Source organism: Atractosteus spatula, chromosome 2 (genome assembly GCF_055471065.1).
Source record: "Atractosteus spatula isolate fAtrSpa1 chromosome 2, fAtrSpa1.hap1, whole genome shotgun sequence".
In the NCBI taxonomy this organism is placed as follows: Eukaryota; Metazoa; Chordata; class Actinopteri; order Semionotiformes; family Lepisosteidae; genus Atractosteus; species Atractosteus spatula.
Genome location: NC_142707.1, coordinates 20,437,648 through 20,461,647, shown reverse-complemented (window position 1 = coordinate 20,461,647; position 24,000 = coordinate 20,437,648). Strand labels below are relative to the sequence as shown.

The following is a 24,000-nucleotide window of genomic DNA, read 5'->3' as shown; positions in this document are numbered from 1 at the left end:
TACACAAAGACTGTTACCAAGGTCAGACTCAATCTAACACAATGAACTACTAAATTAATGAGCCTGGTTGACTTAAACATGTTCATGTTTAAGTCATGTTAGACAGCATTATTAACCTGTTTGCATGCACCATAATTAAAACAAAAGGTTGGATGTTGATGACATATTTGTAAAAGTCTAAAACAAATATATAAAAAGTAATATACATTTTAAATCTGTTCCTACTTTGAACTGCCTATGAATTATTTAGATATTTCATTTGCCGAATACCTCACTGAACATGTATGTTGAGAAATGTGAGAAAAAATGACAGGGGCTCCTGATTGGCCCACCTGGAAAAAGAGCACAGATTGAGAGAGCTGTGATCCAGGAGTTGCATGGCTTTGAGGCACAGGTGTGCCTGCTAGGCTCTAGTCCAGTGCAAGCAGAAGACATGCACTTTGCCTACCTTGGATTGCAGCCTCAGAATGGAGTGGAAAGGATGGAGTTTTTTCGGGCGGAGCTTTCTCTGGCTCCCAGTGATGGAGAAAAACCATGATCTCCTGAGTGCTTGCAGTGCCGTTAGTAATGGACTCCTCCTGTTGGCGCTGAACCTCCAGTGCAGGGTTGCATTTGTGGCTCAAAGCAGGCTGGGATTGGAGGAGTCTCACTCTCCCCTGTGTGCGGTTGCAGGATTTGTAGCCGTGAAGAGAGACATGACAAACACAATTAGCAATTACAAACTGCGAGGGTAAAAAAACAAATTCACAATTTGATTTTTTTAAATAAAGCATTTTACAATATGTAGGTTGATTTTATGTATGAAAGGCCCCTTTTCCAACCTATTTAATGTTTCCATGATGCCTGTTGGTATTTCTGAGAAAATTCTGTGCTTCTGTGTGAGGTGTGAATATTGTTTTAGCGATTCTGATCTTTCTAGCTGAATGCCTTCTTTCAATAAGATTTGTTTTTAGCTTTTTAATAATTTATTAATGTTTTCTTCCTTTTAGATATGGCTAGAAAGCCATGGGAACGGACAAATACGATGAATGGTAGCAAATCACCGGTTATTTCAAGGTAATTACAAAATGGAATCACTCCAATAAAACATCTATACAAGAAAATTAAAATATTCAATTATAAAAAATATTTTTAGATGAATTTGCTTTGGCAACCATGTCTTTGGTGTCAAGACACTTTGATTAAAAGTCTATAATGACAATTAGTAAGACTAAGATCTAAAATTGAAAAACAAAATGTACTATCATAGCCCTCCTACATCAATTTCTTGGTTTAATTGTTTAACATTCTGACTGCTGAAAATGTGATATTCTGAGACCAATTTCTTGAGGATAGCATGGCTTATTGTTAGTTTTTGCCTGAAAAATCACTAAACATTACTAAAGCTAATTGTCTTTGCTTACTTCTCAGCTCTTGTTTCTGTTGTAGCTTAGGGGTTTTTAAGGATGGTTCTCTATGATCATAATATACTGTACATATTGTACCTACAGTTAAGTAATACATTTTAAATCATTACCACCACCAAACAAAAGAATATTCAAAAACTAATAAAAATTCAAACTGGCACATGAGGTAAAATATAGAAACATACATGAGGCTGCCAATTTTTTTGTATGAGATACAATTGCAAAGAGTGAGCTTTATTTTTGTTTGCTGTCCTTAGTTGTACCTGAAGTTAGATATCTGTAGCTTTAATTTAGTCCTACTATTTTTTTTTTCCTTCTTGGACGTTTGAAGAGGAAGCACAGAGATATTTACCCATTTGCCCTATTTGAAGTCTCACTTTGAAAGTGAAACACTCATAAGGCCTGACTGGAGCTGATGAGCATTCGTTTGTGGGCTCCAGGCCTGGCTTTTTAAAAGCTAGTCTTTTTACTCTCACAGACGGGATTCACCATGGAGAAATCAGATGGTTTCTGACAACAGGTTCTTTGATTCATTAAACAGGTATACAAACCTGTGCAGTTTTGAGAAATTTATTATTTCTGCTGTGTGGAAGTGTTCTGTTGGGGATTTTTTTTCTTCTAACAAGGTAATCACCAGGTTGCTAGGATGAAGGCTGAACTGATCATGGCAACAGGGAACATTACAAGTTACAAGTCTCTTTTCAAATTGTAGGGCTGTATTAACATTAAGTCTTGTCCATTCACAAATAAAACATTAAAAATGATAGTGATATAAGCAGTAGGCTCCACCCAACTGCACATAATGACTGTAACATTATCAAGGCTCTCAAGTGTTGGTATAAGCTGCCTGACAGCTACAGAACAGCAGGAGTCTAAGATAACATTCCACTCTGACTTCTGTACGTATGGGTGTGTTTTACTTGTGTGAATTACGAACATTATTCTGCTGTTCAGGCACACAAATGAGTTATTACTAGCAAGATAGGAAAGTGTGTGTTTTGTATTTGAGTGTTTAAGAGTATTGGATTTCCTTTTTCATACAAACCAGCTTATATGATTTTTCTAAATAGAAATTGTATTTTAGAAAATAAACTTAAGATTTCCCTGAGTTCTACTTTCTGAAACTAGTTTCTGGTGTTCAACAAAAAACTAGTCAGCTGCAGAATACAAAGGTACACATAAAAACAGCCACAGATGCATGTTAAACAGTTTGATTACTATTATTTGCTAACACAGATTTATTGGGCAATCAACTGAATATTCTGTATGTTTCAATTGGATTCTAAAAGCCAGAATCAAGAATGATCAGTCTTAACGAGCAGTACTGAACCATACATTAAACGCAGTGCAACCGTGTGACAGTATTTTGATTTTCTATAATTTCTTTCCAGAGACTTACATAATTTGAATGACATACAAGAAAGCCTTGCAATCTGGTGTTTGTAACACTTGCCGTGAAATGATGTAATTAAATGATTAACAACATTAGTAATTATTTTTTCTTAGGTAGTTAGGACGAGATTATAAATACGTTTTACCTACAGTAGTTAAATTGAGCTACTGGTGGGCGGTCATATCTGATTGCATGCTGCAACAAAGTAGACAGTCCCTGTACAGTGCATGAATTGTGGCTTTTCTTATCAGCAGTGCGGCTGTCATGTTCTTAATTCTCAAAACCATGATTTGTATGCTCTTACTCTTCAGCTCGGTTTAGTTAGTGCTTAAGGAAGTGGAGACCAGTAGCCTCAGTGTTGCATCATAGGAAGTGTGCTGAGTTGTGCAAGTCCTGGCATTGAAGAGAGGTTTACTTTCACTTTTCATTTAACAACACCTGTGCATATTTTAAAGCAAAGCAAGCCACTGTGGATAATTGATGGGGTCTTGTGTCATTGGTCCACTGTGATTTTTTTTCTATTAACCACAGCTTCCTTTTGTGAAGTTATCAAGTGTACCTATTTAGATTGGCACCATAGTGAAGAATAGCTCACTATTTCCTTCTAGGCCTCAGATTGACGTACAGTTAAAGTTAGTTAGAGAAGTTATGGTGATCCCACGTTCTTTATCTCGTCTCTCCAGAAAAGGTAAACCTGTCATTCACAGATCTGACTTTAATATAGAGCCCATGTCCAAATCAGAACATTTCTTTTTTTTGTTGGTGATTACCTTGTTGGGATTTTTTTTTTTCATTTCAGCCGATTCAGTGACAGAGGTGCATGTGTGTGTGATGCTTCCATACATGTCTGCATGTCTGACTTCATTATACAGACCCCTGAGCTTCCTGCAGTATTCAGTATATCTCCCTCCCACCTCCCTTCCTCTCCCTCTTACATGTGCCTGGTGATGTTGAAGAACAGGACGGTACCGTTATACTGTAATTAAAGGTCCTTGCGGTGTCCAGTTATTGTGATCCTGCTGTAGTAATCTACATGGGCACTTTATGGAATTAAACTAAAGGGTGTGTTTAAATTGAAAGTTGTCAACAAGTTGAAGTCATAATTAAAATAAGTTGTACATCGGATTGCTTTGTTGCTAAGTTACTGTTCCAGTATGAAATGTGGCTCCAAAACAGTTCCATAATTATTACATAGTTATGAATACAGTACTTCCCAGTTTTTAACTTTTTCAGTCAAATAAAATGACAAACACTGGCCAAACAGGATTATAGTTAATTTTATTACACTGTGGATCTTGTTATTCTGTTGCATTTGTTATATGGTGCCTTACAAAAATATTCAGACCCTTTCACAGTTTTCACATTTTGTTGCTTTAAAGCTTGCAGTCATGACACATTGAAGTAACTATTTGTTATACACACAACCCCCTTAACACATTCATAACAAAAAAAAAGTAAATTATTTTAAAAGAAAATGTGGGAAAATCACAATGGCATTCACACTCTTTTTTGTGACAAACTAATTTAGATACCACACTGTTAGTTCAGTGGCCTCTGTGTACAGTAATAGTGGTTCACATGATTGCAGAAGAAATGTAAGAAACATGTACAGTATATGTCTATGTAAGGTCCTTCAGTCAGGTTTGGAATTTCAAGCAAAGTTTCAACTATGAATTTTTCATTAAAATTTATTGGAAGTTGTAGAGTGTTCCATACCAAGAGAAAGATATAAAAAATATTTAAAAGAATATCTGCATATGGCAGCGTGGTGAATTCAAAGTGAAAGGTATATTGTACAGAGATTAATAGCTGAGATGGGCAAAATAAGTCCGAATGAGTCAACCGTGGCCTGTAAGGCAGAGTGAGGAGAAGGAAAGCCATCCATACAATTTATAATCACTTTATCCAATTTAGGCTTGCAGGGGAGCTGAAGACTATCCCAGCAAGCAACAGGTGCAAGGCAGGGTACATCATTTACAGGATGCCAGTCGCAGACAGGTTCATGCATGCACTCACTCCAGGGCCAGTACTCCCAGAAGCCATTTTTCCATCCAGAATGTTTTATAACTATGGGGAGGAAATCTGCGCAAACAGAGGGAAAATGTATAAACTCCATACAGATAGTAACCCAGGAATTGAGCCCAGGGGACCAGTGCTGTAAGGCAGCAATGCTAACCACTGTACCTCCCCACCACCCAAGAAGGAAGCCATTTCTGAAATGAAATCTTTTTTTCACCTTTTTTCCACTTAGTTGACGCCTTCCTTACTGTCAAGCATTAATGCTGGTTGTAGCATTTAATTTTTTGGGGACTGCTGCTATTCAGGAGGGACTGAGAAAGTTGTCCATACCGAGGGGGAAATGAAGGGAGCAAATTACAGGTACATCTTAGAGGAAAATGTCCTAAAACTAGGAAGAATCTGACATTTCAGCAAGAGAATGACACCAAGTACAAGGTCACAGCTATAAGCCAGCAGCCTTTTCATCCTGCAACACGCAGCTGGCAACCCACTCAAGCTCAGCAGGTGTGAGCGTGGTCAGTACCTGGATTTGAGACCCCCTGGGAAAGTTAAGGTTGCTGCTGGAGGGGGTGTTAGTGGGGCCTGTAGGTAGTGCTCATCCTCCAGTCTGTGTGGGTCCGAATGCCCAAGTATAGTGATGTGGACACTATACTGTAAAACGGCACGTGTAAAAATATTATTTTTTTTATGGAGTGACTTAAGAATATAATGTAAATGTACTGTACTTCTGTGGCCCACTCAGTGTCCTGACTGCAGTCCTACTGAGAATCTGAGAAGACTAAAAGACTAAGTGATCCTCAAGCAACTTGAGAATTGCGCCATGCCAGTGTGCAAAGTCAGTAGAGACATATCAGAAAGACTTTGTGCCAAATGTACTTTACCAAATTTTGATTTCACAGGTCTGAATACTTATGCAGTCAACATCTCAATGTTATCTTTTTAGTTTTTGCTGACCTTTACTATAACTTACCTTACCTTAGAAGTTTTCAGATTTCAAAAACCTGTACGCATCATTTTTTAATTTTACGAAAGGTGACACAATAGGAAGAGTCTGAATACTTTTGCAAGGCACTGTGCGTCTACGTGCATGAAAATGTAATGAATAATTTTCCCCAAATGTATTTCGAATTTGCCTTATTATTGTCCAACAAAAACAATAATTCTTTGGGCCTATTGGGAGTTAGATAAGGTAAACCCAACAATTCTGATAACACAGGACACGATTGTGAACTGTTGCTCACAAGGTCAATATCTCACAACCTGTGAAGGATTGCTTATTGCTCAAAAAGTAGCAAGAGGTGAAGGAATAGTGGCAGATGTCTAGTGGCTGATGGACATTAATTTTAAAGGTGTGTGGATAAGAACATTTCAATTCTTGTGGTTTCATTTAATTTAATTTTTCCACTCTAAAGATTAATCACTTCAGAGCACAATTTTTAAAGATGTAGGAAGTACACTTTGAGAAGACTAACACTTTCTAGCCTGTTATTTTGTCATGTAATCAGAAGAAGAGACTTTCAGTTGAATTTAAAGTTGTTGTTTTAATCACTATAAACAAAAACGGAAAATGTAAATATTGGAAATTGGTCAGCCTTTGGCAGTTTCATTTTGAAATCCACTTTTCTTCACTTTTAATCTCAGAAAAGGCCTGGAAAGTCCAAGTGACCACCAAACATTTGTCATTACCTCCATTAAAACCAAGCTTTATTTTTAGTGCTATTGTATGTACGTTATGGAAGCAAATCCTGCAGTGTAGAGATAGGGTATTTTCAGCAACGTTCTCGAACAAAAGGGGACCTTTCAATTGAGATTTCAGATTTTAGCAACTGCAGATAAGAGACTGTACATTAGAGCAATGTGCCGTAGAGGAAACATATTTTGGAATAGAATCGAAATCTGAAGACTACTCATTCTTCACCGCATTTCCCTTGTAAATAGTTCTGCAACTTATTGTATCTAATTTCAGTCTGTTTGCTTCTGCACCAAATGGGGCTTTTTTTGAGAAAGGTATGGCTATGTTAATAAATTAATTCAAATGCACTGTCAAAAGCCTTGCTTAAATTGCTGTGATTATATTAATACATGTGAAGCTGTGCTGTCTTGTACGTTATGCAGTTTATGACAAGAGAAAGTTGCATTGTGATGGATCAGAGATTCTATAGAGTACTCTTAAGTGTGTGTGCTTCTCTTACACAGGCCGAAGTCCACACCTACGCCAACTGGATCCCTAAGTGCCAATGGGATGCCAACAGAAGGTCTAGACTATGACAGGCTGAAACAGGTAAAGAGAAAAAAAGGTGCTGACGTAGGTCAGAGCATCGTGCATCATTTCTGGGAACTATGCCTCAAAAACAGCATTCTCCTTTGGAAAATGAGGGGGGTTAAAGTCATTAAGCTTTGCATGTAGTTATTGTGCATGGAAAACTGCACAAAAGTCTCTCAGGATGTAAGGCTACCAGGGTATTGTAGGTCTAATTATCTAATTGCGTTTCTCTTGAATTTTGTTGGTTGCAAGGTCCCATTAAAGTTGGAAAAATGTCTGACATGATTTATCTTGATTTCTGGCTTTACGTCACAAAAACCTGCAATTTCAATAAGGGTGTGTAGATGTTTTATATCCACTGTTTATGGAGGTGTCTTCATGCTGAGAAGATTAATTGTTTTTAAAAAACAAAACAAAACTTCCTTTTACATCCTAGTGTTAGGCTCTTGAACCCACACATCACATAGGCAGGTAAAAGAAAACACAAGTGAGCCGAAAGACCAGTTGTGACCCCTGAATTTTAGAACACAGGGTTATTCAATATAATAATCACTGAATTTATGCTGTTTTAGTAACAAAGAATAATTCACACACCTGTGGGGCAATATAATTGGAGTATGCATGAAAAGTTCTCACTGTGGTCAAATTTGGCTGAATTGCCTGTTCCACAGCCCTGCTGCACAGTTTATTAACAACAGTTGTGGAAAGGGTAAAAGATTAATAATTCTCTGAAGATGGAGCGATGTCAAAAGCAATGAAGTAAAATGGAATAGATCAAAAGATACTGATTTGAAGTCAAAGGTGAGGAAATACCTAAGAGTCTTAAAAAAGGTAAAAAGTCGAGGATGCAAGAATTATTTCTACTGTTATAGTTGGATATGGATCATGTACTGTTTGCTTCCTGTGAACTGTGAGTTGCTGAAGATAAAGCAGGTGTTGGTATGCACCGGTGACGCTTATGGCACAGATTTTACTAAAATATTATTTTTTTTACATCAATTCATAAAACCTGATAAATGTGTATTGTGTTTGTTTGGCATTTATCATGCTTAACGGTGGTATATGGAGCTAGTCGTGCTGCAGAAAACATGGATTGCTTCTTAGTTCAGTTTTTAGCATCAAAAAGAGCAAAGCAATAGCTGTTCATATGTGTTCAACATACTGTACAGGATTTCCCTAAAATTTTCTTTTGTTTCCCATTTCTTTATTGTAGGACATACTAGATGAAATGCGGAAGGAACTGACAAAACTGAAAGAAGAACTCATTGATGGCAAGTTGAAAGCTTTCATTTATCTTTACTTTAGATAACTGAAGGATGGCTTTATTTTGGAACCTCCCTCAAAGAATTCTGCATTACTGAACACAGTCAAGTGTCTACACTTGGGGGACAGATAACCTTAGATGTGCCAGACTTGCATCACAAGCTGAGTGTGGAATATATACAGAGTGACCATTTGACCCCAAATTCATATTTGAGATGGATACTTTAAAGTTGCCCTACAGGAAATTATGTAAATTACCATACCTTCAGCTAATGTCATAAAGGGCATGGTAATTAAAAATAATACTTAGAAAATGATTGAGTAATTTATGCAACGTATGCATTTTATCTTCAGTGTATTAAAAAGAAATTACCTTAATTTGCACTGCCTTTTCTAGATCAAATCACTTACATCATACTGATTAGCTGTACATTTGGTGGCACTAATAGCAAGCATGACTTGCTTGCTGCTTGGTAATGAAGCGATGATACCCACCTTGGCAGATGTTTAATTTAGAATTTGCACATTTATTCATTTTACTATGGCATTCCAAAAATCATGGGGTGTTGCAGTCTGTCTAGTGATAAACGTACTGCACAGCTGAGTGACCTGTGACCTGTGACAATTTGTTTTACAGCTATCAGGCAGGAACTGGGCAAGTCCAACACTGCATAGGAGTCGATCTTCCTTTACATTAACCTCTTGGCCTGAACCTCAAGGTCTACTACAATTACAACAAACATTTAGAAGAAATGATGAAGGAAAAAAAAGGCAACAACAAAAAGTGAGACATTCATGCAAGCCGGAATAGCATTGAACACTACTATAACCTGGGAAGTGTGAGACAAGCAACAATGAAGTGCTTTGAGTTTCCTCCCTTAGAGTTTGCTGCTCCTCTTATTCTGAAGACCTTCCCAGAGCGCAGGACTGAGTCTTAAGAGAGAAGAGTAACTGTAATTATGCAAAGATGACTCTTTGTAGAGAACACAAAAAAAGGAAATAAAAAAATCACAGTGTGATAAAAGAAATCATTCACATTCTGAATATGGAAGGTTTGCACATATTTGTGAATTCATTGAAAAAGGCACATTTGGAGGTGTGTATGTGAATGGGGAGGGCAAGGGAGAGAGGGGGGCTGGGGTGGCAGTTTTGGGAATGAAGTCTTGTGGGCTGTAGAGAAAAGCTTATCTTTCTGGATTAAGGACTAAATGACTGGTGGTAGTCTACTGCTGCAGGACTCCGTAAAGCTCGTCTTCCTGAAATACTCTTGTACCCGAATATGTACATTTAAAATTTCTGCAAGTTGTTTCTTCATGTCTGTTCTAATGTCAACCATGGCCATATCAGGTAGCTTTATGGGATTGTCATGGGATGGCCAGTCTCTAGGTCTTTTCGGCTTAATATTCTGAGACCTTTTTTTTTCAGAAATGAATGCTCAGAAGCCTAACTCTAATGAGCCTACATCTTATTTCCATTTGTTGCGGGTTGGTGAGGTGATCACGAAAGTAGATGCCTTCCCACGTCACTGTAGCTCCTTACCAAATCTCAGTCTCCTCCTTTCATTCAAAATCATCCGTCAATATTGTACATCATAAAAAAACGTCTGTAGATAGAGCTGTTTAGTTTTCCTTTTCCTTTGTTTTATTTGAAGATTTAATATTTTCATCCAATTTAGTGCATGTCAGATTTTGTAAAGTCCACTCAACCACCAAGGATTTTGTTAATCAGTTTATAAGCAATAAGTGTAACATCACCATTCAATTGCCTTTTTTAAGTTGAGGCTCTCCTTGATTTTTAATTTCAGGGCCTCGATTTTTTTTCACCATGTCTCTTTTCTTATCCAGATATTTTGTTTAATTACTTCCATTTTATAATGCTTAGGAATCAATAAAATTGAGACAGCACAAGAGATGGGTTACTATTGGATAGTCTATGAAATTATAGCCATGGTAAATTTAATTACATGTATTTCATTTTGGATTCTAGAAAGCTAAATTAGTTTGCTATTTGCTGCTGTATTCTAGGTTTAATGCCTCTCAGCTTCAGACATAAGGCTTTCACTGAATAAGAATGTTTAAGCAGAGGGAGAAAATGATGATGTGACTAAACAGCAGAAACCTTTTATTTTTGCCAGATTTGCCCCCTTTTAATACATCAATTTTTTAATTAACTGTCTGGAAATTGCTTCTCCGCCTTGTGAGGGCTGTAATTTACGTTGTATTACAAATGTTACTTTATTCTTGGTAGTACTGAATTCATTTGCAAACGTATTCCACAATAAGTAATACATTTTAGTGTGCAAACAAAATGGCAAACAAAAAGTCTCAAAACTGTGAAAAGTGTGAAAGAGACTCTTAGGCCCAGTTTTTCTAGTGGACAAACTGTGGGCAGATTGTTGATCTAATTAAAAAAAAAATAAGGACCTGTATGCATCTGAGTAATGTATCACTAAACATGTTTCCTACAAACAATGGTTGGTGTTTTAGGAAACTGAAAACTCCAAAAAACACTATTTTGAATAACCCAAACCCTTGCCCTCTCGTCCTTTCTATGTTTGATTTCATTTGTTTGCCATTTCAGCCTGCATTGTTAATGACAAGGTAGCCTTGCTTTTTCAATGAATTGTTACATTTCTGCCATCTGTGATATCATACAAAATGGCTAAGGTTATAAAAGGCAAAACTAATGATGAAGCAATAGAACACATTTTAACACTTTTATTTCTCAGTGTAACAACAAAATAGGTTTTCTTCAGCTCATTAAGACACAGTATAGACAAGAGAGCTGCTGCAGGAGTTTCTGTTGTCTTATTGTTTCATTTCAGCTGCTCAGCCATATGTTGTAGAACCAAGATGTTGAACATTTGTGCAGTGTTGACTGTTTATAGCATTGATTGCACTTTAAAACCCATCTGGATTCATACTGTTTCTATTAACATGATAGTGGCCAATGCCTCATTGTGACAGTGTGGCAATTTCACCAAAGTTACCAATAATTCCCCCCATTCTATGTAATGCCACGTTTTGCTATCTGTGACTACCTGTATGAACAAGAAAATAGCAACAAAAACGTTCATCATATCATCAGGTGTGTGCTTTGGGAGCTAAAATATTTTGATCAAGGTGAAATACATCTATTAATGGATGAACCTGTTTGTGATCCTAATAGGTTTGTGCCTTGTTCTGAAGTTGTTTTAATATGTTGAAGAAGAAAATGTTAATTCTAGAAGCTGTCATAACTTTGTAAATGATTGTTTTTTGCATTCTGCTATAGGTATTTAAAAAAGGGAGATCCGAGGTTAATGTTTGTTTTAGAAAAAGAATGCTTTCTTCATCAGAATTCTGTTTGCTGTATCTGTTTTTCTCAGCACCCCATGTAATGACATTTCTGGCAGATTGATGTTCCAGTAATAGGTTCAGAGGCTGTGGGAGAGTCTGAACGGTTGTCTCATAAATTTTTCTGCAGTTAAGTCAATTGAATGTTAAAATCAAAATGCTGGTTCTAAACACTTCTCCCCACATTACGATTGTAAAACCTTTTCAGAAAATTGGCTGGCATAAGCGGACGCTCAAGTGAATGCCAGAGAAATGGAACTGAATCTAACTGAAAATCATCAATGCGTTTCCTTTTATTACTTTTTTTTGAGTCTTTTATCATTCACATTGTACCATACTGTTCCTGATGTTACATTTTAAATTTCTTACATGCTAACATTGTTTGAGCGAATGAAATAAAATTGCAATACATTAACTCCCTGTCTCTTTTATTTTGTATCTGCCCACGAGATGTTAGAAATACTGGTAAAAATATTGGTGTCAGGTGAGAGATAGCCTTTGGTCCTTCATTACTTCCTAATGTCTTCTCTTAACTATCTTAACTAAGACTACAGTATTTTGCCCTAAAACTATATATCAGCACTGACTGAAATTATTCAGCATGCCCTTAGTTGCCCAGTTATACTGGTTTTAATATGTAGTACTGTGTATTTGTTATTCTTGAACCAATCGGAGAATAGAATTAGTGCTTAGATCAGCACAAGCGGTTTTCCCAGTCTGAATTGACTAGCTCTAAAAGATTCCCCACTGACTTACATTTTGAGCCCTGGCAGACTTCTTAAGTTCCACAGTTCCATTTTTATAGATTTTCACTCCTTGACAGACTTGTGGAATTGTCTTAATCTTTTAATGGGAAGGCCTTTTTAAAACATCCTGACTTGAAATGGAATACCTGCTATCTGCTTTACAGTGGTGGACATTGCTTGCAGTGTCCTGTATGTTGGAGACAAGAGGAGGAGTTGAAGGTGAGTGGAGGCAAGACTTGAGCCACATTCCATTGGCACACTCAGTGTCTCCCACTCACAGTAATTACTGTAGGAGGCCATGTGTTTGTACTTGCAGAGATTTTTTAGTTCAAGTTTAGTTTAGTCTAGTTTAGTTTAGTTTCTTTACACTTACATAAGTTTGTTGAATTGCTGTGCAATTTTGCAAATTGCAAATGTTATGTAACAGGCAAATGAACCTGTTCCAAACGCCAGACTTGAGACTAAATGCATTTATTTTTGGGAATGTTTTCATCTTATGAAGGTGGAAGGCAATCTGTCTAATCTGCGTGAACTCAAACATCAAGCAAAAAGGAGTAAAAAGTTGTGTTCCTGCAGGAAATGGCGACACCCACCCTCAGGCTTACAACACAAAGTCAAATATTAGAAGAAAACTTTTTTTTTCACTTTTCAAACACTTTGTATTCCCAAGTAAAACTGGTTTGACAAATTGAAAAATCTGTATTTTATTGAGTGATGTTTGTATGTGAAATTTTTTTTCTTATGTCTGTCATTAACTCTTACATCAAAATTACCAGTTTTTAGGTAAGGCCTAAAGAATGCCTGACTAAAATATGACTAAAAGCAAAGAAATCCTTGCTTTCCTAGCTTCAACTAAATTATTTTCATTAGGTTCTAATAATAGGTCAGTTTATCTTTGGGAAGTTATTTTACATTGGCTGAAGGAGCCTTTAAGTTTATGCTGTTGTTTACGCTCTTTCTGTGAGAGCTGAACCATAGTTCTAGAGACATCCAGTGTTAGTGATCTTACTTGCAGATTAGAGAGATTTCACATTAGTCCCAGAATTCCTACATCTGAGGAAGTAAGCTTCTAGGAATTAAAATTATCAAAAACATTTTGGTGTAGCGGCCCAGAACCCAATCATGTATATTAGTGTTAGTTTTAGATGTTTGTATATAACTGAACTGATTAGTGATATATAAAATAGGTTATTTATCACTCAACTGTAGTGTTTTTAAAATACATATTAAGAGAAATCTCATGCCTTTTGTGTTGTAGGTACTATTGTTTCACACAGGGAACACTGTTCAACTGTGGTAATTAGAGGAAGAAGTACAGGAAGTGATGCACCAAACAGAGACCAGTGGGAGCGATGGAGTGGAAACTGTTTGAAGACACTATATGCGGTGAGCCGAGTTGTGTGTGCTCACTTTGTTGTGAACAAAGTTACTTGGTCACTTGAAAGTCCTTATTCTGTAAGTTCAGTACTTACTACTCCTGTAAGAAACCACACAATCTTTTGTACATTCTCATTTGAAAAGTGTACAGTATGTTAAGGTTGGTATGTATTGTATACAGCTTTATTTAAATTTATTTAAATTGCTCTGTTAATATCTGTTTATACCAAGGTATCTTGTTTCCTAACAATGTGGGAGTAATAAAAACTGCTTATCAGTGGGCTCTTCATTTTACTGATCTGCTTCTGATTGCTGAAACTTGTACAATAAATTGTTTTTCTGTTACCTTAGTATGTATTTAAAGAAAAACAATGTTAAGAATTTATGAGCATTCATCTAAAACTATTATCTACCCCCAAAAATCTTTGCTTTTTGGTTTAATGTGAAAGGATCCCTAGGGCATTGAATTTAGTGATGCAACAGATTAATCCATCCTTTATCAGCAAGCCCATTTTTATGCTGGTAATGGTTGTGGCAACTTGCAGCCTTAACTGTAAGGATCATAGGACAAGGTGCAACTGCACCCTGGACAGGACACCAGTCCATCGCAGAGTGTTCATACAATTTAAAGACACCAGCCAGCCAAACCCGCATGTCTTCAGGAGTTATGATGAAACTACTGAGAAAACCTGATAACATTCAGAGAGAATGTAAAAATCAACACAGAAGGTTTCAGGAGTACATTTCTGAGCCTAGAAGCCAGAGCTCTGAGGGGGCAGGGCTAACACCATTCATCCATCCATCCATCTTTTAACCAATTCATACAACACAGGGTCACGGAGGAGCTGGAGTCTATCCCAACAACTGACATGCAAGGCAGGGTACACCCTGGATAGAACACCAATCCATCACAGACACGCACACACTCACATAGGCCCAGGTTTTTCCAGAAGCCAATTAACCTACGAGTATGCCTTTGGATTGTGGGAGGAAACAGGAGCACCTGGAGGAAACCCATGTGAGCAGAGAGAGAACATAGAAACACAACACAGCACCCCAACTCCAGAATTGCACCCAGGTTCTCAGTGCTGTGAGGTAGCAATCCTAACCAGAGCACCACCGTGCTGCTTTCACATGGGATTCAGTATGACGCAAATGAAATCAAATTGTTAAAAGGAGTCAGTGGATAAAAGAACACAGTAAATATGTAGTCAACAGTAATGAACTTGAACTGACAACCTTTGAATAGGATGTTTTTGTTTTAAAACAATACCTTGAGAATATAGACAGTTAATCTGTAATAAGAACTTCCTTGCATTAAAAAGTGAAAATTGGTGAATTTTACATTGGAGGGACGCAATGTGCTCTCATACAATTCTGCAATATTTCATTCTGTATTAGCTGTCACCACTGAAAAGCATACAGCTGTTCTGGAAAGAGTCCAGAACTAAGAACATAGATTGATCCCCCAAAAAAATCTCCAATTTATATACAAACAGGATGAATCTGCTGTAGCCTGTAACTAAAAATGCTATGCTATAATGTAGTTGATTGAAGGACTGAAAATTCTAAAAGGGAATAATGAAACAAAGCTATATAATTCTTTATTCAACACAGAGCAGGACAAGAAGAGCAAGTATAAATTTTTTAGAACATGGAAATTCACGTATTTGTATATATGGGCACCCGTTGGTACTTTTTGTACCATTTGAATTGCTTATTACTGAAAATAGGTTGATGAAGTGAAATCCATCCCCACTCACTTAACATTATTTTCTTGTATTTTAAGTACCTGGCTGAGTAACAGATGAAACAACAGGAGGAAAAATCCATGAATAAACCCATCGTAGCAGGATAATCCAATCACTTAGCAGTTTAAGATCAGTTTTGTTAAATGAACTAAGCAGATGCTCTTTGAGAAATGATGCTCTTTTAAATCCAGTCTTATTCAGTTCAATGTACCAGGTCTTTTATGACATCTCCAAAAACGTTGCCAAAGGATGAAGTGTTTCTTCCATATTGATTATTTCTGGAGTGTATAATTTCCTGGACTTTTTTTATATTTTCTTACAAAGAGGAAATCTAGTCGTGCTGCTAGTTACGTCGGAAATTGATACATTGTGCAGCAGAACTGCTGCAAGACAGGAAGGCTAAGCAGCTGCAGCTGCTGTATCGTAGCCGCAGAAAACTAGTGGGCTGAACAGAAACACCCCATTTAAATACTGCTCTTCATTTGGATAACAACACACGCTTCTGCGCCACGATTGGAGAGTTTCAAGCTGCGCTTCTGTTGCAGTTTTACTAAATAAGGTTCGTATCTTGCTTTCACTTTCATGAGGTAATGGTGAAATGTGCACATACTCTATAAACGTACCTTGAGTACGATGCGTACAGCAACATGTCTCTATAACTGGCGAAATGGGAAAGTGGACGGTGGAGTGAAAGAAAGTTTATTGCCGAGTTGTATATCAATTTCTCACAAAGCAATTAAACTACATTAAACTACTGCCTCATTCTTGAAATACACCTCTATTTCTGACTTATTTTGTTGTCCCAGATGAAAAAATTAACTTTGCAGGCAGATAAAAGACATAGAACAATACACAATTCATTTAACACAGCATGAACCCCTTAACACATAAGAGACATACAGTACATGTATGATGAGAAAATATATATACAAGTAAAATATATAGTCAGTTGTCCAAATTAAGTAGGGTAATAGCATGGGAACAAAAGATGACTTGGTGTGAATATTACTACAATGCTAAGTTATATCAGGTACATTTGGAAATTTCTGCATGAGCAGAAGACATGCCATGTTCAGTCAGCTTGCTCAGTTAGAATGGGGCTATGAAATTGAACCTGTATGTCTTTGGAAAGCAGGACACAAATTGGGTGCTTGGCAAAGCCCCACATGAATACAGTAAGAACACGCACACTCCACACAGACACTCCAAGTCCAAATCAGTCCAGCATCTTGGAGCTGTGTGGCGTTGTTCACTTACTTTTGGCGTTCGAATAAAAACAACAACAACCATTCTAATCAAATTTAAAATTTGTGTTTGGTTTACAAACACCAAACAAATTCCAAATGCCATCACAGTATGGTTCACAGGACCAGTGGGTTCCATGATGGTGGAGATGACCGAGAACACAATCCGTTGTTTAAAAAAAATAAACCATAAAAGACAAAAGCTCAATAAAAGATGTGCAGAATAACCCCAAGAGCAAGGCTAGCATTCATGGTCTCTGAACCTGTCAAATCTACAGTAAGTCGAACAATATTTTTTGGACTGAGAATGCTGTAAATATCAAGATCGCCTCTCTGGCACTTCTAGAATAGGTGGTTGCCACAGGTCTTAATTAAAGGCAAGCAAAGCAAGTTAAAACAAATGAATTGTGCAAAACACCATGAAAAAATGGACACTGGGAGTAATTGAACCACATGTAACAGTCTGACAACACGTTCTCGTTTATTTTGATTACGTAAGAAGTACAGTACAACAGACTCCTATCCTATTCAGTTCCCACCTAGGGAATGAGGCTCACTAGATAATCATCCTTTTCTAGTTCTTAATACTTATTCTGTATTTTTCTGTGAAAATAACCAAAACAAAACATTTGCAGTCTTTATGCTTTCAATTAAACAGGTATTTAAATGACTTATAACACAATAGCAATGTCTTTGTGAGGATTTCTCCCTGGTACAGTGTTTATCTGTTTAACTATATAATTTTTGAAGAACGAAGAATTATAAAACCTAAGCCTGATCTAATGATCAAACTTACAAATGCATATGACGGTGGTATCACAGACCATAGCTCTCACTGATCCTGGACTGCCTGATTCTGTTTTTGTCAAACTAGTACAGGACAATTGCTAATCAGAGTCTATGAATCTATGTCATGGTTGTAACTTACAAGTAGATATGAGGTACTGTATGGTAAACAATGTACAGTATACTGCATAAATGCTGTGTTATAGAATAAGACCAAAAATGTTTTCAAGTAAACTTCTAGTCAATAACTAACTTCAGATTCCTTTTGAGGGCCTTTGGTGATGACCTCTTTCAAGTTAGTTCTGTCCATCCATCCATTTTAACTGCTTTATCCAATAGGATTGTGGGGAAGTCAGAGCCTATCCTGACGAGCAATGGGCGCAAGATAGGATATACTCTTGACAGGACACCAATTCATTGCAGGGCACACTCAGACAAAAAATGTATGTACACACTCACATTAGGGCTACTTTTTCCCAGGACCCAGTTAAACAACCAGTATGTCTTTGGAATGTAGGAGGAAACCTGAGCACCTGGAGGAACCCCACACAAACACAGTGAGAACATGCAAACTCCACACTGGTAGCAGTTCAGAAATTGAACCCAGGGCCCCAATGCTGTGAGACAGCAATGCTATCCATTTTGTGGAATTTATAAGGTAATGTCATTGCTGAGATTACTGGCTGTAACAGAAGATAACAATATATTTAACTTTGATCTTAAACTCGGTGTTAGTGTTATCAGATGTTTATTTTGAGGATCAGTCTTTAGAAAATTTTAGTTAAAGCCCTCTAGCGGTGAAAAGGCACACCCGAAGAAGGCTCCACAGCCGAAACGTTGTGTTTTCTTTCTTCTCTTTTCAGCATGGAATAAACCTATTACTTGTTCCAATGTACATGTATAAGTGTTATGATTTCAATAATTTTAAATTAATTAATACTTGTTTAAAAACTTTTGAAACTTAACATAAAATTACAGAGCAGCCTTTGAACATTAAGATTTTTTACAGACACTATACTATTAAGGTAAGAAAATTCTAAAAGCATATTACAGATATTCAGCTAGCTAACGGAGTCACTGCATGTTGTGAGAAGCTTAGTCAACTGGCTCAAGATTAATTGGATTTGTATTTTCAGGTTGCTTTTAAACTTAAATGAATACACAAATGGAGCCTCAATGCCTTGCTATATTAACATTGTCATTAAATAGCTGTTCTCTTGCCTCTGGGACGTAGATGACACCTCATCTCATCTCAGCCCATGGACATTCAATGGGCTCAAATCTAGTGTGTAGGGCATGCACAGCACAGCTGTCACATTCTCATTGTGCAGGAAAGCTGTTGTTTAGATGAGCTGCATGAGGACGTGCTTTGTCTTGTTGGAATGTTCACGTCAGCATGGGCTGCAAATGATGGACTTGATCAATGTTTTGCATCCCATCCATGCATCCACCCCCTTCATCCAATTCAGGGTCAACAGGGGAGCCGGAGACTATGCCGACAAGCAACTGGCAGGATACACCCTGGATGGGATGCCAGTCACTCACAAGGCACAAACACTCACCCCAGGGCCAATTGAACCAGCACTATGTGTTTGGACTGTGAGAGAAAACTGGAGCGTCCAGAGCGAACCTACACAAGCAAACCTTTAAAGAAGGGTTTCCTAATCCTAGGTTTAATGCCACAGTGTCATGGTAGCCGAGATGTTGGTTTAACTTAATTATTACGTGAACTAATCATTTGTTTAACAGGAAATGTTTAATTGTTTTCAGGTCTTAAATGGGTAGGTATTTCAATTTATGAATTATACAAGCATATGGATAACTTGAAGGTTGCAACTGCTTAGCACCTGAAACTATAAATACAGTAATCTCTAATTGGACATCTGCTGTGTGGTTCTCAATTGCTGAAGCTTTAATTAAGCCAGTTAGATTCCAGAAATATACGTATTTCCTACTTGAAATAGACCCAATTGCAAAATCACTGGGCATTTGGAGAAAAATCAACTTTGTGTTTTTGGCTGCCCCCAAGAAATGTCAGGACTTTTCACCAATTTGGAATAAATTTCTTCCTCTTCCTGACAGGTTCTCAGCCCATACCTACCTGCCTGTGACAGACATGTTTTGACAATGTCCTGTTACAGAGTGCTTCAGGGGGTCTGTGAGTAATGTGATTTCAGATGTGACTGGTGTGAAGGAAATCCAGAAGACTTTCCTGGGTTAATGTGCTGTCCTCTTATTGCCATTTAACAATGGTAACAGTGGTATCTGAAAAAGTTAAGCACATGCCAATGAGGCAAGAAATCGAGAAATATAATATGCAGCTGTTATATTTCAACGGTTGCACCTTAATCAGGAAATAAACAAAATCACTGTTCATGAACGCTCTGCTGTAGAAGCATCCGTTTGTTCAACAGGTGTTCTAAATTCATGCTCTACAATAACCAGCATTATATATTTAGATAGATAGATACTTTATTGATCCCGTGAGGGAAATTGCAGTGCAACAGCAGCTTAACACAGACAACACAGCCACAGTGTAACGAATGACACAATAATAATAATACAATACATACAATACAATCAGTACAGTGAGGGGTGCACTAAAAGAGTTACTCACAGTCCAGGACACACAAAGAACAAACTAGAACAGAACAGTATGCAGAAAAATCGTATTGCACATATGAAAATAAATATAGATGTAAATATACTGTAGATATAAATATAAATATAAATGAATTGCACGGGTCCCTGGCATATATTGCACATAAAACGGTTGTAAATGGGAAAAGAAAAAGAACAGATGTAGCAGTAGATGTGTAGATGTGTTCAGGCCAGAAACAGGTCACTGTCAATGTTGCCTCTGCCCAGACGCAAAGTGGATGCGTTGTACAGTCTTATGGCAGAAGGCAAGAATTACCTCATGTAGCGCTCCCTGTCGCACCGTGGGTGAATCATTCTATTGCTGAACATGCTCTTCATTTCTACAAGCCTGTCATAGAGGGGATGGGAGATGTTGTCCATGATGGCCTCTAGTTTGGACACCCTTCTCCTCTCAGCCACTACCTCCAAGGGGTCCAGGTCAGACCCAATGACAGAGCTTGCTCTCCTGATGAGCTTGTTCAGCCTTTTAGAATCCACTGCTCTAATCCCTGGGCCCCAGCATACCACTGCATAGAAAATGGCACTCGCTACCACCAACTGATAGAACATATGTAGCATCTTACTACATACATTGAAGGACCTGAGCCTCCTCAAGAAGTAAAGTTGGCTCTGTCCCTTCTTATAGATGGCCTCGATGTTCTTAGACCATTCCAGTCTATCGTCGATGTGCACTCCCAGGTACTTGTACGAGTACAAGGTTGAAAATCTTGGATTTAAAAGGATTTAAAATCCAATCATAGCCTTGTGCAAGAAAGACAGATCTGTTTTCTTCACATTTTTTGTGCATGCTTAACATTAATTAACACAAGACATAATTGCTGTTCCAATTGCGTCTCTACAGTATATTCACATATTTTAAAAAAATAATCTGCTTTCCAACAAGTTAAGCTTTGCAATATAGCTGAAGCTTGATACAACAGGTAAAGGGCAACAGCTGATATTGAATTCTTGCTTTTTGACGTGTGCTTTCATAGTAAAAACATGTTTCTCAGGAAACTTCTCAAAGTTGAGCCAGAAAAGTGCATTGGGGGGGGGGGTGTTTTTCTTAGTGGAAAATCTAGGGGCTTCAGCAATGGATTCCTCTTGAGAGATTTTAGTTCCTTAAGCACTTCCTCACAGTCTGTTTTGAGAATATCCTCTTAAAACACATTCAGGAGCAAATAGGCATCTAAACAATCAACATGTAGACGGAACTTCAGACAAAACTGGGACACAACAGTATTATGTAGAATACATACTGTATTAACAGTTCCTTGGACTGGATGGTATTTAACAGGTAAGTATTATACAATGGAACAAGTAATAGTTTTATTCCATGCTGAAAAGAGAAGAAAGAAAACACAAGGTTTCGGTCATGGCCCAAACGTGTTTGGGCCATGTTTTCTTTTTTTAAGCATGGAATAAACCTATTACTTGTTCCTTTGCAGCCTTTGCATGCTGACGCAGCTACCCACCTTAACTAGTATAATACAGTACAATGCTGTTTTCTATATATATTAAGAGACATTAAAATGCAACAAGTGTCATTGCTTTTGATACACATTTTTACTGTCTCTCTCTATACATGTTGTATTGAAGTTAGGAACACTCATAGGAAATCACAACATACATTTATTTTCTAACTGTTTCTTTCAAGGTTTGCAGGGGAGTTGGAACCAAACCGGGCAAGCAATGGGCACAAGACAGGGCACACCCTAGACAGGACGCTATGCCATCACAAGACAGACACACACTCACACCTAGGGCCAATTTTCCCAGAAGCCAATTAACTTACCGGGATGTTGTTTTTTTTTTGGATTAGCAGAGCACCCAGAGAAAATCTACACAAACATGGGGACAAAATACAAACTCCAGACAGATAGCAAACTAAGTCTGCACCACCATGCTGCCCAGATTCTCAACAATCAGGTGACAAAGAAGTTCCAATAAAAATATTTTCTTAAACTTAAGCTTTTTTTCTCACACTAATTCCTTATACTGTACATTTCTTACACTGAACTAAAACGTTCAAGTGCATTTTAGACACATATCAGGTAGCATTTTACAACACCCACATTGGACATTGTCCTTAATTTAACTCTTAATCTTGAGTTGAGATTAGGAAATAGGGCACTGAGGCATGAATGACATGGCAGCAATTTCAATGATTTCTTCACATGTTCCTCCTAACTGTAACAGCTGTGACTTGACTGCACATACCTATATTATATCTGCCTTCTTTAGAGTTTTTTTTTAAGAATGTCAGAGCTGATGCATACCTCATGCTCCATTCTTTGATTTGATTGGACACATCCCCTTTGTGTAGTACTGTGTTTTTAACCGCTACAATCACCGTACGTTTTCCAAGCTGATTCAGCTCCTGATAAGCCCACTATAGTCTGTGCATATTGATGTATTCACCTCAAACAGACCCTTTTATGTTTACCAGTATCATGTGATCACACTAGGTTGAGTCTATCATTGATCTATTGGTGAAATACGACAACACATCTGCAATGTCTGGTACCAAGATGTGTTGTAGTTTTTGGCAGAGGAAGGGACTGTATTCTGTGTGAAGAACAATACGTTTTTACATTACATTCTTTTTGACAAACTGAGAAAATTAAATGGTAGGAACAACGAAACCTGGAAGGAAATTGTATCACATTCCAAATCCAAAGCCAAAATAGACAAATCAATTTTTTGATTGTCATTGAACTATAGATGATTTTTTAACTGTGAATGTGCTGAAGACAAAACGGAGATATTCATTATTAAGACAGAATCTAAATAATTCCATTAAGTGTTGATGGTGATGAGATCTGAAAAAAAAATGGATTTTTTTAAACACGAATTTGACTTTTACGGCAAAAGCCGGGTTTAAAAATCTCAAGTAACGGAATTCCCCCCTTTTCACTCCGTCGTTGTCCATTTTTCATTTAATGCTGTTGGTGAATTTATAAGGCAAGCTAATAATACAGATTAACCTTTTTATAAGTGTGATATTTGCCTAGACCAAATCATAGCGAAATTAAAAGAAACAATAAACCAATTTTAGCGTAATGCTGAAGTGCATATTAATTGACGTTGCCTATCAGGAGAGCAAAGTTATATCAGAGTTGCCTTATTGTGTACGTTACTAGCAACAAATGGAAATGCACAATTGCTTAAATGTTAAGTAATTGAGCACCTGAGTTTAAATAAAAGGATTTCCCGTTGGTTTCCTGAGTGTGTTGCAACAGACTACGGAACGCAAAATAGATAAGACTTTATTGATCCCGAAGAGAAATTGAGGTTACAGCAGCCCAGACCAAAACAAGCAGAAACAGACATATGAATTGACGAAAAATTAAAATACGTACAGTAATACAAAATAAATACAGTTAGGTGTGTGCAAAATATGCTCATAGTCACTGTAAAAACATTAAAATACAGATATACAAAATGTGCAATGGTTTATTTACCTATACCTTTTTAAACGAAACTTTTATTTCAGTGGATATCACAAAATCACAGTAAGTCCGCACGGTTTATTCACTCGGTGATCATACTCTTTTAACAGAGGTAGCAAAAGCCTCTCCGCTCCCGCGCTCAGAACACCACTCTCTACCGCAGCCATTTTGTGTCACTCGCCTACAAGACTCAAAGAGCTGCAGGACAAGCCGGTTTGTTTGACTTCGCCTTAGCTCCAATCATTGTCGACCCGTGATCCCCGCCCCGCCAATCAGCGTCGCTTGAAATTTTCAAACTCCTTCTGACGGACCAATCAGTAGCCTT

General features: G+C 37.5%; 1 protein-coding gene across 16 annotated transcripts in view; it reads left to right on the top strand.

The window, feature by feature from the left end:
• Positions 1–9,289, top strand: part of enah (ENAH actin regulator) — a 153,244-nt gene extending 143,955 nt beyond the window's left edge. For 9 of the 16 annotated variants that reach the window (XM_088928289.1, XM_088928280.1, XM_088928373.1 and 6 more), the window contains 5 exons: positions 990–1,056; positions 1,885–1,947; positions 7,015–7,099; positions 8,295–8,352; positions 8,982–9,289. In XM_088928289.1, the coding sequence (XP_088784415.1) occupies positions 990–1,056; positions 1,885–1,947; positions 7,015–7,099; positions 8,295–8,352; positions 8,982–9,019 (311 nt within the window). In that variant the 3' untranslated portion in view covers positions 9,020–9,289. The remainder of the gene's footprint in view (positions 1–989; positions 1,057–1,884; positions 1,948–7,014; positions 7,100–8,294; positions 8,353–8,981) is intronic. The other 7 variants (XM_088928389.1, XM_088928295.1, XM_088928382.1 and 4 more) reach the window with 1 other exon arrangement.
• The last annotated feature ends 14,711 nt before the right edge of the window (positions 9,290–24,000 follow it).